Source organism: Euleptes europaea, chromosome 6 (assembly GCF_029931775.1).
Source record: "Euleptes europaea isolate rEulEur1 chromosome 6, rEulEur1.hap1, whole genome shotgun sequence".
NCBI lineage: Eukaryota > Metazoa > Chordata > Lepidosauria > Squamata > Sphaerodactylidae > Euleptes > Euleptes europaea.
Genome location: NC_079317.1, coordinates 81677578 through 81691464, shown reverse-complemented (window position 1 = coordinate 81691464; position 13887 = coordinate 81677578). Strand labels below are relative to the sequence as shown.

At 47.6% G+C, this 13887-nt stretch overlaps 1 protein-coding gene across 1 annotated transcript; it reads left to right on the top strand.

Annotated features, from left to right (window-relative positions):
• Positions 1-3111: 3111 nt before the first annotated feature.
• RASSF10 (Ras association domain family member 10) lies at positions 3112-4548 on the top strand. Its single transcript, XM_056852113.1, has one exon. The coding sequence runs from the start codon at positions 3112-3114 to the stop codon at positions 4546-4548; it is 1437 nt and encodes a 478-aa protein (XP_056708091.1).
• The last annotated feature ends 9339 nt before the right edge of the window (positions 4549-13887 follow it).

The window sequence follows — 13887 nt, the reverse complement described above, 5'->3', positions numbered from 1 at the left end:
ATTATGTAAATGAGGAATGTATGTAAGTGGGGCCAACTGGAGGCTATTGGAACAGACTCCCTATCAAAAACTGCTTTTAATGAAAAGCTAACACATCAGACTAACCTTTTCTAAGATATTCAGAAAAGCCAAGAGGTTTCCACCTATAATCTTGGACACAACTTTAGAAGAAAACAGTACATTTGCAGAGATGATGTGCTGTAATGTTCACAGTATTGGACTAGGATCTGAGAAACCTGGTTCAAGCTTTGGCTCTGCCATGAAGCTCCCTGGGTGGCCAATGAGTTTTTTTCAGCCTAACTTACCTTACAGTGGTGCTAAAATGAAAGGCACACTGCTCTGAGCTGAGGATGAACGGATAAAAATGTCATCGTCATTTTTGGCATGTATTATACATACGTGCTGTGAAGTCACAACTGCCTTAGGGCAACCTCAGCAAGGGGCTTTCAAGACAAGAGGCAGAGGTGGTTTGCCATTGCCTTCCTCTGCAGAGCCTTCCTTGGTGGTCTCCCATCCAAGTACTGGCTCTGCTTAGCTTCTGAGATCAGGATATACCATGCCACCTTCTCTCTGCACGTATTATGTGTGTGTTAAGTGCCGTCAAGTCACTTCCGACTCATGGCGACCCTATGAATCAATGTCCTCCAAAATGTCCTATCTTTGACAGCCTTGCTCAGGTCTTGCAAATTGAGGGCTGTGGCTTCCTTTATTGAGTCAATCCATCTCTTTTTGGGTCTTCCTCTTTTCCTGCTGCCCTCAGCATGACTGTCTTTTCTAGTGACTCGTCTTCTCACAATGTGACCAAACTACAATAGCCTCAGTTTAGTCATTTTAGCTTCTAGGGTCAGTTCAGGCTTGATTTGATCTATAACCCACTGATTTGTTTTTTTGGCGGTCCACGGTATCCGTAACACTCTCCTCCAACACCACATTTCAAAGGAGTCTACTTTCTTCCTGTCAGCTTTCTTCATTGTCCAGCATGTGTCATACCACTCCTCTAAATTAAGCATGAAACCTTCCTCCCACCTAAGCAGCCATCCTCCAACTTAGTGGTTCTTCCTCTGATGAGACAGCCACAGGTGAGGAAGGCTCTTTATGCTAGGAGAACTTTCTCCAGCCTAGGGTAGGAAACATACCATTGCAACCACGTACTTCTGCCCTGAGGTTAACACAGCAGTTTTGTCCACTCACATTTTTCTGTACACTGCAGAAATATTTCTCCCTTGTTCCACCCACAGCAGTTTTATGTTTGATCACGAATGAAATACGAACCATGTCCATTTCAAATACTTCCTAATGTGCCAGTCATTTAGTGTCTAGACCGGGTTGTTGAACCCAGTTGTTATGACACGACATAAATATGACATGTCACTTGGCTGGGCCATGCCTTGCCAGCCCAGATCGAGCGTGGGGGTGGGGTGGGGGCTGGCTTGGCTGGCTCACGGGCCTAATAAGAGCTCTCAAAGGGACGGATCTCATCCCCGGGGCCTTATGATTGACACCCCTGGTCTAGATATTCTGATCATTCTGATCTAAGCATCGTTTCTCTGGGCTGGTACAAACCTGTAACATGTTTGCTCCCCCATGATACCATCCTTTGCATACAATCTCATGTCGTTAAAGGGCAAAATAAAATAAATCTGTTTTGTTTCTAGAATCATATTGCGCTTGAAACTTGGCCTTGGCCTCCCTAGTCAAATTTATCCATTCCCTCCCCCCTCCCCCTCATGTTTGGACCATTCTGATTTGTACATTTTGCCACTGAAACTTTTCCAAGTTGGTTTCCATTAAAAAAAAACACCTCTTCTTGCAGAGATATTACTACAAATTGTGCAAGACCACAGTTATCCCCCCCCCAAAGAAGCCCATTCATTTCAGTGGCACACCCATGGTGTAGCACTCTCTAGTGTCAAACTAGGACCTGGGAGACCAAACCCCATTCTGCCATGGAAGTTTCCTGGGTGACCTTGTGCCAGTCATTTTCCCTCAGCCTAACCTTCCTCACAGGGTTGTTGTTGTTGCAAGAATAAAATGGAATAGAAGATAATGATGTTGTAAGCCATGGGGGGGGAATGAGGTATAATAAATATCTAAATAAACGGTTTTGTGTTTTGCATCTAATTCTGTAAAAACATTAAACCCTATGCAATTTTTTATTATAATTTTATTAAATCTTTTCTTACATATCTGTTAAGGCAACTTGTACGTATGCCAGAAATTATTTTATAACCTAAAATGAAGAGAGAGAAAAGTTGTGCAAGGTGTTCAGAAATCTATATTAACAGTGGGTAGCCGTGTTAGTCTGCAGTAGTAGAAAAGGGCAAGAGTCCAGTAGCACCTTAAAGACTAACAAAAATATTTTCTGGTAGGGTATGAGCTTTTGTGAGCCACAGCTCACTAACAGTCGAGCTCTCTCCCCGGAATATATGGCACCTTCTCTCTTTGAATCCTGGCAGCAGCCGAATAGTTTTAATAACACTTCGCCGTTTTACTGCTCCCGATGCATGCAATCTGCAAAGAACGCACAAACCCTTAATTACAGGGCTGGAGATTTTATGGAAACGAAAGAAAAAAAAATTCACTGGTTTTGGTCGCTTTCTTTGAAGTTTGGTCTCCCACCTACTTTCCGGGGGGGGGGTCGGGGGTGACCAGGAAAGCCTTCCCTGGGAGGGTTTCCCCAACCCATTACAAAAGCCCTCCCAGGCTTTGGGGGATCAATCCGATCGAGGGGTTCAGCTTTGCAAACTTCTTGGAGGACAAGGGGGTTGGCCAAAGGAGGGTAAGGGGGGGTCGTGGGGGAGACGGACTCGGATCAAACGGCCCAGGCGAGAAAGTGTGTGCGTGTGTGCGTGTGTGTGTTAGTGTTAGGGCAACCCACGTGACAGGGCAGGACAAGGCGGCAGCCGAGCGAGGGTAGTGTCAGAGCCAAGGCAGCCTGGGACAGAGCCGGCTGGAGCGCGCGCAGCGGGAGGAGGCGGAGCTGCGCGCTCGGCGGTTCCCCGGGTCTCCCGTCGGGAGGGAGCGCAGCCGGGGCGGCCGAGCGCCTCCCCTGAGCGCCCCTATGGGGGACCCGCCGCCCGCCGGGAGCCGCCGCGGGGCCGCCCCGCCCTGATGGAGCCGGAGGACGGGAGGATCTCGGTGTGGATCTGCCAGGAGGAGAAGCTGGTCTCGGGGCTCTCGCGGCGCACCACCTGCTCGGATGTGGTGCGGGCGCTGCTGGAGGACAGCAAGGGGCGGCGGCGGCGGCCGGGGCCCGGCGGGGAGGAGGCGCCGCCGCCGCCGGCCTCGCTGCACGAGTGCGGCGGGGGGCTGCTGTCGGGCCCGGCGCGGTCCTACTGCCTGGTGGAGAAGTGGCGGGGCTTCGAGCGGACCCTGCCCCCCAGGACCAAGCTGCTGCGCCTCTGGGCCGCCTGGGGGGCCGAGCGCGGGAACGTGCGCTTCGTGCTGGTGCGCAGCGAGGCGTCCCTGCCCAACGCCGGCCCGCGCAGCGCCGAGGCGCGGGTGGTGGCCAGCAGGGAGAGCCCCGCCGCCCGACGGGGGCCCGCGGCCGGCGGCCCGGCGCTGAGCCGGGAGCGGCAGCGCCGCGTGGTGCGCAAGGCCTTCCGCAAGCTGGCCAGGCTCAACAAGCGCCGCGGGGCCCCGCCGCCGCCGCCCCCGCCGCAGCCCCCGCCGCCGCCGCCGCCCCCCGAGGAGGCCAAGGAGAGGATGGAGACGCTGGTGCACCTCGTCCTCTCGCAGGACCACACCCTCCGGCAGCAGCTGCAGCGCCTGGGCGAGCTGGACCGCGAGATCGAGCGCCGCGAGGCCCAGGTCCACCTGGAGCGCGTGCGGCGCCACGGCGCCAACTACGTGCAGGACACCTACTTGGTCGGCGGCGAGGCGGAGGCGGAGGAGGACGAGGAGGGCGGCGAGGACGCGCAGGAGGAGGCGGCGGCGGAGTACGGGCGGCAGTGCGAGCAGCTGGCGGCGCTGCAGGAGCAGTGCGGCCGCCAGGAGGCGCTGCTGGAGCGGCTGGCCGGCGAGCTGCAGCGGGAGCTGAACGAGCGCTGGATGGAGCGGCGGCGCCGCGAGCTGGAGGCCGCCCGGGGCTCCGGCGCGGCCGAGGCGGACTGCGCCACCACCGAGCTGTCGGGCCCCGGCGGCGAGGCGCACGCGGAGCTGGAGCGCGTCCGCACGCAGCTCAGCGCCAGCCTCTACATCGGCCTGCGCCTCGCCACCGACCTGGACGCCGCCCAGGGCCAGCTGCACCGCGCCCGCCGCGCCCGCGACGCCCGCCAGCGCGAGCTGCGCAGCCTCCTCGACGCCCTGCCGGACCCCGAGGCCCAGCCGGAGGGGGACGCCGCCCCGGCCCTGGACCCCCCGCCGCCGACGCCCGGGGAGGGCGGCCTCCCGGAGCCGGCCCCCGTGGCCCCGCAGGGCTGGGGGGAGCCGGCCGCCCGCGGCTTGGGCAAAGGCTGCGCGGAGAACGACGAGGACTCCGACACGGGCTTGAGCTCCATGCACAGCCAGGACTCGGACTCGGTGCCCGTGTGCGAGTCCCTCGTCTAGCAGCCAACCGACAGGCGGCTGCCCAAATCCCACGCAGCAGCCGGCCACAGACTTCTCCTCCAAATCACATAACTTCCTATCCAAAGAATATAACTTCTTCTCCAGATGTGCGAGTCCCTCGTCTAGCAGCGGGGTGGCCAACCTCCAGGCGGTTACTGAAATCCCACGCAGCAGCCAGTCACCAACTTCTCCTCCAAATAACATAACTTCCTATCCAAAGAATATAACTTCTTCTCCAGATGTGCGAGTCCCTCGTCTAGCAGCGGGGTGGCCAACCTCCAGGCGGTTACTGAAATCCCACGCAGCAGCCAGTCACCAACTTCTCCTCCAAATAACATAACTTCCTATCCAAATAATATAACTTCTTATCCAAATGTATGAGTCCCTCGTCTAGCAGCGGGGTTGCCAACCTCCAGGCGGCGGCTGAAATCCAACGCAGCAGCCAGTCACAAACTTCTTCTCCAAATAAAAAAACTTCTTATCCAAATAATGTAACCTTCAAAAGGTCAAGGGTCCCCTGTGCAATCACCGGGTCATACCCGACCCATGAGGTGACCTCACATCCCGACGTTTCCTAGGCAGACTTTGTTTGCGGGGTGGTTGGCCAGTGCCTTCCCCATCATCTTCCCTTTACCCCCAGCAAGCTGGGGACTCATTTGACCGACCTCGGAAGGATGGAAGGCTGAGCCAACCTTGGGCCGGCGACCTGAAATCGACTTCCGTCGGGATCGTACTCAGGTCGTGAGCAGAGCTTGGACTGCAGGACTGCAGCTTACCACTCTGTGCCACGGGGCTCCTAATATAACCTTAACAACAGTTTAAGAGGTTACCATTTATCAATGCAAATGAGCAACAGGTAATATACACTGATGTACTTCTCACAGTAAAGCATGCAGCCATCCATAAAGTGTAATGTCCACAACTCAAAGTAAGTATAACAAAAATTTGATGATTTGTAGTCTCTCCTATATATATGCTCAAAAAGCACGTATCTGAATTTCTTCCACAGGGAGATGAGTGAGTCACCCGACCTCCAAGTCAGTGAAACAGCAAGCCAAATGGCCGTTTCAGTTCTTCGATTCTTCTTCAGCTCCTTATCCAGTATCTTCCCAGTATTATAATGTCCACTTAAGCTCTATATGTGGTACATCCTTCATACATCCTCCCCCACCAGGAATATCCATGATGGATATCCCTGGGGAGAGGATGCATGAAGGATGTACCACATACAGAGCTTATACTTACTTTGAGTTGTGGATATTATACTTTATGGATGGCTGCATGCTTTATTGTGAGAAGTGCATCATTGTATTACCTGTTGTTCATTCGCACTGATAAATGGTAACCTTTTAAACTGTTGTTAAGGTTATATTATTTGGATAAGAAGTTTGTGATTGGCTGCTGTGTCAGATTTCAGTAATTCAGCGTGCAAAGTGGTGCTTCTTTCCTACAACCTCCAGGTGGTGGCTGGAGGCCTCCCACTATTACAACTGAGCTCCAGCCAATAGAGATCAGTTCCCCTGGAGAAAATGGCCGCTTTGGCAATTGGACTCTATGGGATTGAAGTCCCTCCCCAAAACCTGACCTCCTCAGGCTCTGCCCCCCAAATCTCCAGGTATTTCCCAACCCGGAGCTGGCAACTCTATATAGCAGTTGGCACCTCCGCCTCCCCGTGCCGTCGTCTCAGGGACCATGCCGCTGTGCTTCCCTCTCGGTCTTGCCCATCTGTGCAATAAGCCCCCCGTCCTCTGGGATGAAGAACGACTAGATCTTCTCTTCTTCTTTTTAAAAATAACTCAGTGAGTGTGTTTTCATTATGACAAAATAGAATAACAATGACTTTTGCACCACTTTGTAGTCAGCTTATGACCACCAATTACCTCCTGGGAAGGATACCATAAGTTCCTACAAGAAGAGTTCTGGATTATTATTTTTAATTAAAAAAGATTGCACCCTATATTTTTAACTCCTAAAGGAAAGAAATCAGCTTTGTTGTGATGCATGCTGGCTCCATAAAAGCTGTTTGTTTCTCTAAAACAATTTGGTTTTTTTTTCAGGGGAGTGGAGATTGCATTGTATTATAGCCACTGAAAGGAAAGGTGTTGAATCTTAATTGTGGCTTTGGCCATTTATGCATAGGAGATTTTGCCTTGGATTTGCCACTCTCTTGATGCACATGTGCCCCATCTGAATTCTCAGAACTCAACAATAAGCCCCTATGCAGAGTTTTGAGAATTCGGTTGAGGAAAATGTGCATCTAGAGAGCGGCAAATCCAAGGCAAAATCTCCCATGCATAAATGGCCTTTGACCACCAAATGTGGTACAGCTAGCCACTGACAGATTTTAGTCTGTCTCCTTATTAGTTTTACTTTCAGTTCAATACAAAAGAATTTTTTGGCATTTAATTCAGTATGGAATTTTCCTGTTCCTTAAATTCATGCCTTTTTTTTTTTCAGACTGGGGAAAAATCATTTTGAATGGGAGTTCTAATCCTTGAATTCCCTACTGTAAACGTAGGATGGTATTAATTTCTTTATATAATTTGTTTGAGTAATCTGTTTTCTAGGAGGAAACAGAACTTTTAGCACCTTTTCCCATATTACAAAGCCAGATGTAATAGTTTTGACAATGTGCCCTGAAATAATTAGTTTGCTCCTTCATAGAAGCAAAATAAAAGAGTGGAAGACATAGAAGAAACACTCTGGGTGATTAATAACTAGCATGCAAGAATGCTTGGTGTCAGAATGTTTGAGGTAGATTCCAATTCATGACCTACCAAGAGATTTATGAAAAGAAACATTTTGAGATGTCATCTGCATGCACACATGAACAGGATGTAAATTCTGGTAATTTAAACGCTGTTGATGAACCACTGAAAGCAAATGGAAAAAAAACCACATACCAAAACAACAACAACAAAAGAATCCCCCATCTGTTCCACAGAAATGGATAATGGAGGTTCTTTGTGCAAACCCAAATTAAAGGTGTAGTCTTCTCTTTAAAATAAGACTGCCTTAGGATTTCGCTTAGGCCAAAGTACTCCACTTGAAGTCCATTCCATATAATTGTGCTCCAGTTATAACTCATTGTGTGCATATACTTTCATGTCATACACAGCAGCAATAAAATCCACAGTTGCTTCTACACGGGTGTTTTTCTCTGCTGATGTTTCCACAGTGAGGAGCCAGACAACATCATTCTCTAGTTGCCCACCGTCTAGATTTCCCTTGTCCTTGGCATACACATTCTCAAACCTGTTTCGCTATGGTCTTTTCTGAAAGAACGCAGTCGAAGAGCTGTCTGGATGGGAAGGTACGCATATTCAGAAATCCACACATACACCCACCAGCACTATTTCCCTTTGGCTTTTAGAATGCTAGTAATTGTGACAGAATTTGCAGTGGGGACAAAATACTGGGGAAATAGTGGCTGATAGGAAAGTGCAGAAAACTACCGTATGGATGCAGAACAGAGAATCCTCGCCATGAAACAGCAGCTCATTTCTCATTGGAAATGGTTTGTCACCCCATTGGCGGGGTGAGGCAGGTGCTGAAACTCAAGGGCTTCCCAGGGACCTACTGGTATGACATAATCATGTCTGTTTTACAAAACATAAGCCCAGTGGCACCTTAAAGACTAACAACTGCCACTGGCCATTGCCAGCTTCACCAAGAATCCCCAGTTGCAGTAATGGGCAGGGGATTCAGGCCATGAGCCATAAGAGCAAGAGGTAATAAAACAAACTCCATAGCAACATTCCACACCCAGCCATGACCTCTTCCCCATAAGATTTCTCAGTATGGTTTTCCTTCACGTTTCTATAGGGATGCAAGGCCCTGCTGGTGGTCCATTGCTCAGGGTACAAGAGGTACCACTGTTAACTGTAATGTAAAGACATGCGTCCGAATGGAAGAAATGTTTACAAAGAAAAATAATATCCAACTTTAGCATAAAGAGTGGTGGAAATTATTTTTCAAGTGTAATGAATTTATTATGAATCAGAATGGGAACGATGAAGGAACAATGGGCTCTTTGTTTATAAGTTTCTTGCATTGTTTCTGCGGAATTTTAAACATACTGCACTTGACAAACTGGGACCCACTTGACTTAGGAAGCAATATGACTTTTCTTTTTCCACATTAACTGTAAAATATAGTGTATTAATTACTATACAAGTACAGTAATATATTAAACCACTTTTCTGAGGTTAAAGAGAAAAGGTAGAACCAAAGGGGAGGGTCCAAATGGAAGGGGGGGTGGTTAGAGGAGAAAGGCACTGTACGAAAGGGGCCCAGTTACATTCTCTCACCCAGGGCCCATAGAAACCTGGAACCGACCCTGTGGGGAGTATATAGCTTTTATACAGCATGGTGGCACACCTGAGCAATTTAAACAACAACACTAGCTAGGCATGTACTCTTGGGCGAGAGTTTTGCAGCAGGGAGTGCGAAGCTGTCTAAAGAACTGCTTTTGCAAAAACATCAAAATTGGGCAGCTAATATAAGGAGATTGAAGAAGCTGTGGAGTGTGTTACATGACAGACTAAGGCAATGATCTAAGGAGGAAGGGCATGGGCACGTTCTAAGGGACTTCTGACCTCCATGCCATGACACAGCCTTTGAACCCCTCCTTTAGTTCCCAAAAAGACTTGGACAGCTTCTCTTTGAAAAACACATGTTCAGAACTCCCTTGGCCATTTGGAAAGGGGTGAGTGGTTTCTGTTTTGTTTTGTTTGCTTTTGGATCCTGGCCTATGTCTAACCAATATTTATGACAATTGTATACCCACATCTCTCCTTGCAATTACACTGGCAACGAATTTGCTTTCTGCATAAAGTAAATGCAATATCCTTGGAACCTTTGCGCTATCCTGAGCAAAGACCTGCAAGTGGAAGCTATACATGACAACGCACATGTGCTTTTAACGTGCAAAAGATGTGATGTGTAGAAAAATCCTTAGCCATTTAAAGATAACAGGATCACAGTACTAGTCTGTTTTCAGTTTTTTTCAATGCGATTTGTAGTATTAACTATTTGGCTGAACCAGAACTGAAGAAAAGGAGGAGTATCTTACAGTATCTTTGACTTGCATTTCAGATTGGAAGCCCAGAGCACTATAAACTAATACGATGAAAAAAGAATCATGTTAAGGTTTTGTAACAGTGCATCTATATGACCAGGGAGGCAAGGCAGCATGACCTCTACCTGAGACCCTGGAAAGCTGCTACCAGTCGGGCAATATTGACTGATGGACTGTGGGTCTGATTCAGATTAAAGCAGGTTCTTTATGTGTATAGCCTGATCTTGTCAGATCTCAGAAGCTAAGCAGGGTCAGCCCTGGTTAGTATTTGGATGGGAGACCACGAAGAAATACCAAGGTTGCTATGCAGAGGAAGGCAATGGCAAACCACCTCTGTTAAGTCTCTTGCCTTGAAAACCCCATAAGGGGTCACCATAAGTTGGTTGCACTTGACCCCACGTTACACTCACACACATCTGAGTGACCTCTCAGATCATGAGAGGGAGGGCACATTGGCCATCTTCTGGGCATGAAGTATGGGTCACTGGGTGTGTGTGTGTGGGGGGAGGTAGTTTGGAATTTCCTGCATTGTGCATGGGGTTGGACTAGATGACCCTGGTGGTCCCTTCCAACTATGATTCTATGACCTGATCTCAGCCTTCTCATTTATGCTAGTCAAAAGGTTTCATATTAGCAATACCATGTTTGGTTTAATTCTCTTTGCTGCTGAATGCAAGCTAAATATGTATTGATTGCTTTTCCCATATGAAGCTTTGCACATTGCTAACAGGTTGTGGATTAAAAGATCAGATAAAGATGACCCCCCCCCCCGGTATTGTTTTAATGTTCATTTATAGCATTGGGTTTTTTTACAGATTGTGTTTTTAAAAAGAGAACAGACCTTTCATTTGTATAAATAATACATCGCCACGGCTATCAGCAAAAGCTATATTTGCTTTTTAAAAGCTTTCATTCTGTTTCATCAGCATTAGAAATCTGATTTCCAGATACCTGAGTAAGCTTTATATAGCAGTTCAAACTCTAAATGTTTCAGATCAAGGGTATACTTGATATGGTTTCAGTTGATGAGGTTAAGATGGTTTTGAAACACTGACATAGTACGATGTGCATAAATTTCTAGCAAAGTTCTAGAAGTTAAATAGTGTAGTGTAGAGTACTAAATTCTGACTTGGAGGCTGCAGTTCTATGCCAGTTTTCCCTGGAAGCAAGCGCCATTGATCTCAGCGTGACTTACTTTTGAGTGAATATGCACAAAATCAGCCTGCAAGACTGCAACTTCTAAACTTACACTGCAATCCTACGCAGTGTTGCACCCTTTAAAGTCTTTGAAAGCCAGTGTGGTGTAGTGGTTAAGAGCAGTGGACTCTAATCTGGTGAACTGGGTTGGTTTCCCCACTCCTACACATGAAGCCAGCTGGGTGACCTTGGGCTAGTCACAGTTCTTTCCGAACTCTTACCTACCTCTCAAGGTGTCTGTTGTGGGGAGAGGAAGGAAGGAGATTGTAAGCCAGTTTGATTCTCCTTCAAAAGGTAGCAAAAATTGGCATTTAGAAACCAACTCTTCTGCTGCTGCTGCTGCTGCTGCTGCTGCTGCTGTTCTCTATAGTGGAGTTAAACTCTGTTTAGGATAGTACTTGGGGGTGGACTGGCCATTTAATTTACCGGGGAATTTCCTGACAGGCCATTGTCCTAGAGTGCCACTAGTGGCCAAGAGCAAGCAGAACCAAATTCCAGCAACTCTGCCAATGTCTTGGGGGCTACTTGGTTCAGACCCTTCATCAGCAATGGTAAGTGGTGTCAGCTCACCAAATACTTCCCCCTGCACTGCTGCTAGTTAGCAGGAAGAAGCAATTGCTAATTTGTTGGCATCTCTGAGTGGAGTGGCCCCTGTAGTGCAGGCTGATAGAACCTGGGGGGGGGGGCACTCAGTGTGGCTTGCTCCAGGCCAATTTCTTCCCAGTCTGCTCATGACAGTATGGTTATTTAGGGCCAAACTAGATCTTCACTTTTGAAGAAGAGTTGGTTTTTATATGCTGACTTTCTCAACTACTTAAGGAAGAATCAAACCGGCTTACAATCACCTTCCCTTCCCTCCAGGGCAATGTATACTGTTGTAATTTTATCTTTTTTTGATATCATTTTAAGTTTTCTGTATATATGTAAGGACGTTTTGTAACGGCCTACGGCTAAACAAATAAACGAATACATGACATGACTTTCCTTTCCCCTCCCCACAACAGACACCCTGTGAGGTAGGTGGGGCTGAGAGAGTGTGACTAGCCCAAGGTCACCCAGCTGGCTTCATGTGTGGGGGAATGGGGAAACAAATCCAGTCCATCAGATTAGCATCCACCGCTCATGTGGAAGAGTGGGGAATCAAACCCGGTTTTCCAGATCAGAGTCCACTGCTCCAAACCATGGCTCTTAACCACTACACCGCGCTGAACTGAATCTGGGTTCCCCAGCCTCAGCTTGGTTTCCTCAGAGTATTCTGTGCACATGGAACAGCAAAAATGGAAATAGCTCTTACCCTCGATGCTGTTTCAGTGCGGAAAACGACTGGGGGGCAGGAACCCCCCTCCCTGCAGTAGTGTTCCGAGCCCAAATTAATTTCCATTCTTGCAGCTGCTGTGTAGCTGTGGGGAACCTGAGCTGGGTGCAGGAGACAAATACCCAACGCTTTTAAAATGCAAATGTCTAGTCTGGCTCTTGATGAGAAATCTGATACAACAGGTTTTAATTTTGAGTCAACGTGGCTTGTCCTGGGCTATGCTTACTTATACTTGGCTAAAGTTCCTGATGTCCCTTTATTTGCTTTAGGACAGTAGGGTTTCACTTTTGCATAGATGACGAAAGAAGCAAAAAACCACAACAACTCAATTATATGTGAAAATAATATATCCATTTAGTTGTGGAGAATAGTTCACATCGAAGGTTCACATGGTAGCAATGCTTAGTTCACACTGTAGTTATGCTTCGATTATCTAATGAGCATGGTGCTGGGAATCATTGCGGAGGTGATAGATATCCTGATTTCCCTCTTTAGTCCTGGACAAATCATTAGCACCCAAGCCACATTTCTCTGTCAGGAACATGAGGTGACTATAAAAGTGCTGATGAGCAGGAAAAAGTAAGCTAATGGTATGTGGTCCAGAAGACAATACCCGATGATTAATGAGATTAAAGGAGAAAGGAATTCCCAGACATTAGGAAATGTTCACACAATTGAGTTCGGCCCAGGCTGCTCTTCTTGCTAGGGTGGAGGCCATTTTCTCAGTGTAAGGGTGGAGGCCATGTTGACTTGCTGTGTGATTATAACTACCCAGACAATGGGTAGGTAAGTAAAATAGTTGTGGGCAGCATTCATTTTTCATATAACTCTTAGCCACGCTATGAAGCATATAAAGAAGCACCACATTATGGGGACAAGCAACAATAGAACATGCCATAGTACGCTGTGTTGACATGCGTCACTGAGTATTGTGAAACAGGAGATGAAAACTACTAAGTCCTGGAAACAAAGCTGAAAACAGAGAGTTATGTTTATGTACAAACTTCTATGATGGTGACTATGTCCACAGAATTTCTCTATTTACAGTGGAGTCTCATTTTCACATTATTCCTCACTTAGTGTGGTTATGAAGGTCAGAGCTGGTAAGTCCAAGACTGCATATCTAAGGAGAAGGAAACTTTTTCATATTGTGTAATGGTATAACTCACCTCCCATTCCTTGAGTGGCATATCAAAGTAAATATATAATTAATATTATATTGCAAATATTATAGTGGTAGTACAGGTCTGAGGTCGCAATTGTATCTGTATCAAAATGGCTATGTGTTTCTGTCCAGTATTTAAATTCTATTTATTTAGAGACACATCAATTTTCCAGAGAAGAGCAATCCCTTATGTAAGTGCTACTGTGGCCTTTTACGCATGGCTGTTTCCTTCACAGTCACCCCTCTGATGACTTCGGGTCTTTGTTTTGGTTATGCATGCCATTTCTGACCATCAGAGATCGCCTCACTTTCCCCCTGCATTTCCCGGTGTTTTGCCCGCGTTTTCAAATCCGAGATAAAATAGGTTTTTGGAAATGCAGGGGGAGAGCGAGGCGACCTCTGATGGTCAGACATGGCATGCATAACCAAAACAAAGTCATTGGAGGGGTGACCTCAAGTGAAACAGCCAAGCATAAAAGGCCTGTGCTTATCTCAGGGTAGAAGAAGAAGAAGAGTTGGTTTTTATATGCCGACTTTCTCTACCACTTAAGGGAGACCCAAACCGGCTTACAATCACCTTCC

Excerpts from the sequence above, each read along its gene's own strand:
- RASSF10 (XM_056852113.1), top strand. The coding sequence starts at position 3,112 with ATGGAGCCGGAGGACGGGAGGATCTCGGTGTGGATCTGCCAGGAGGAG.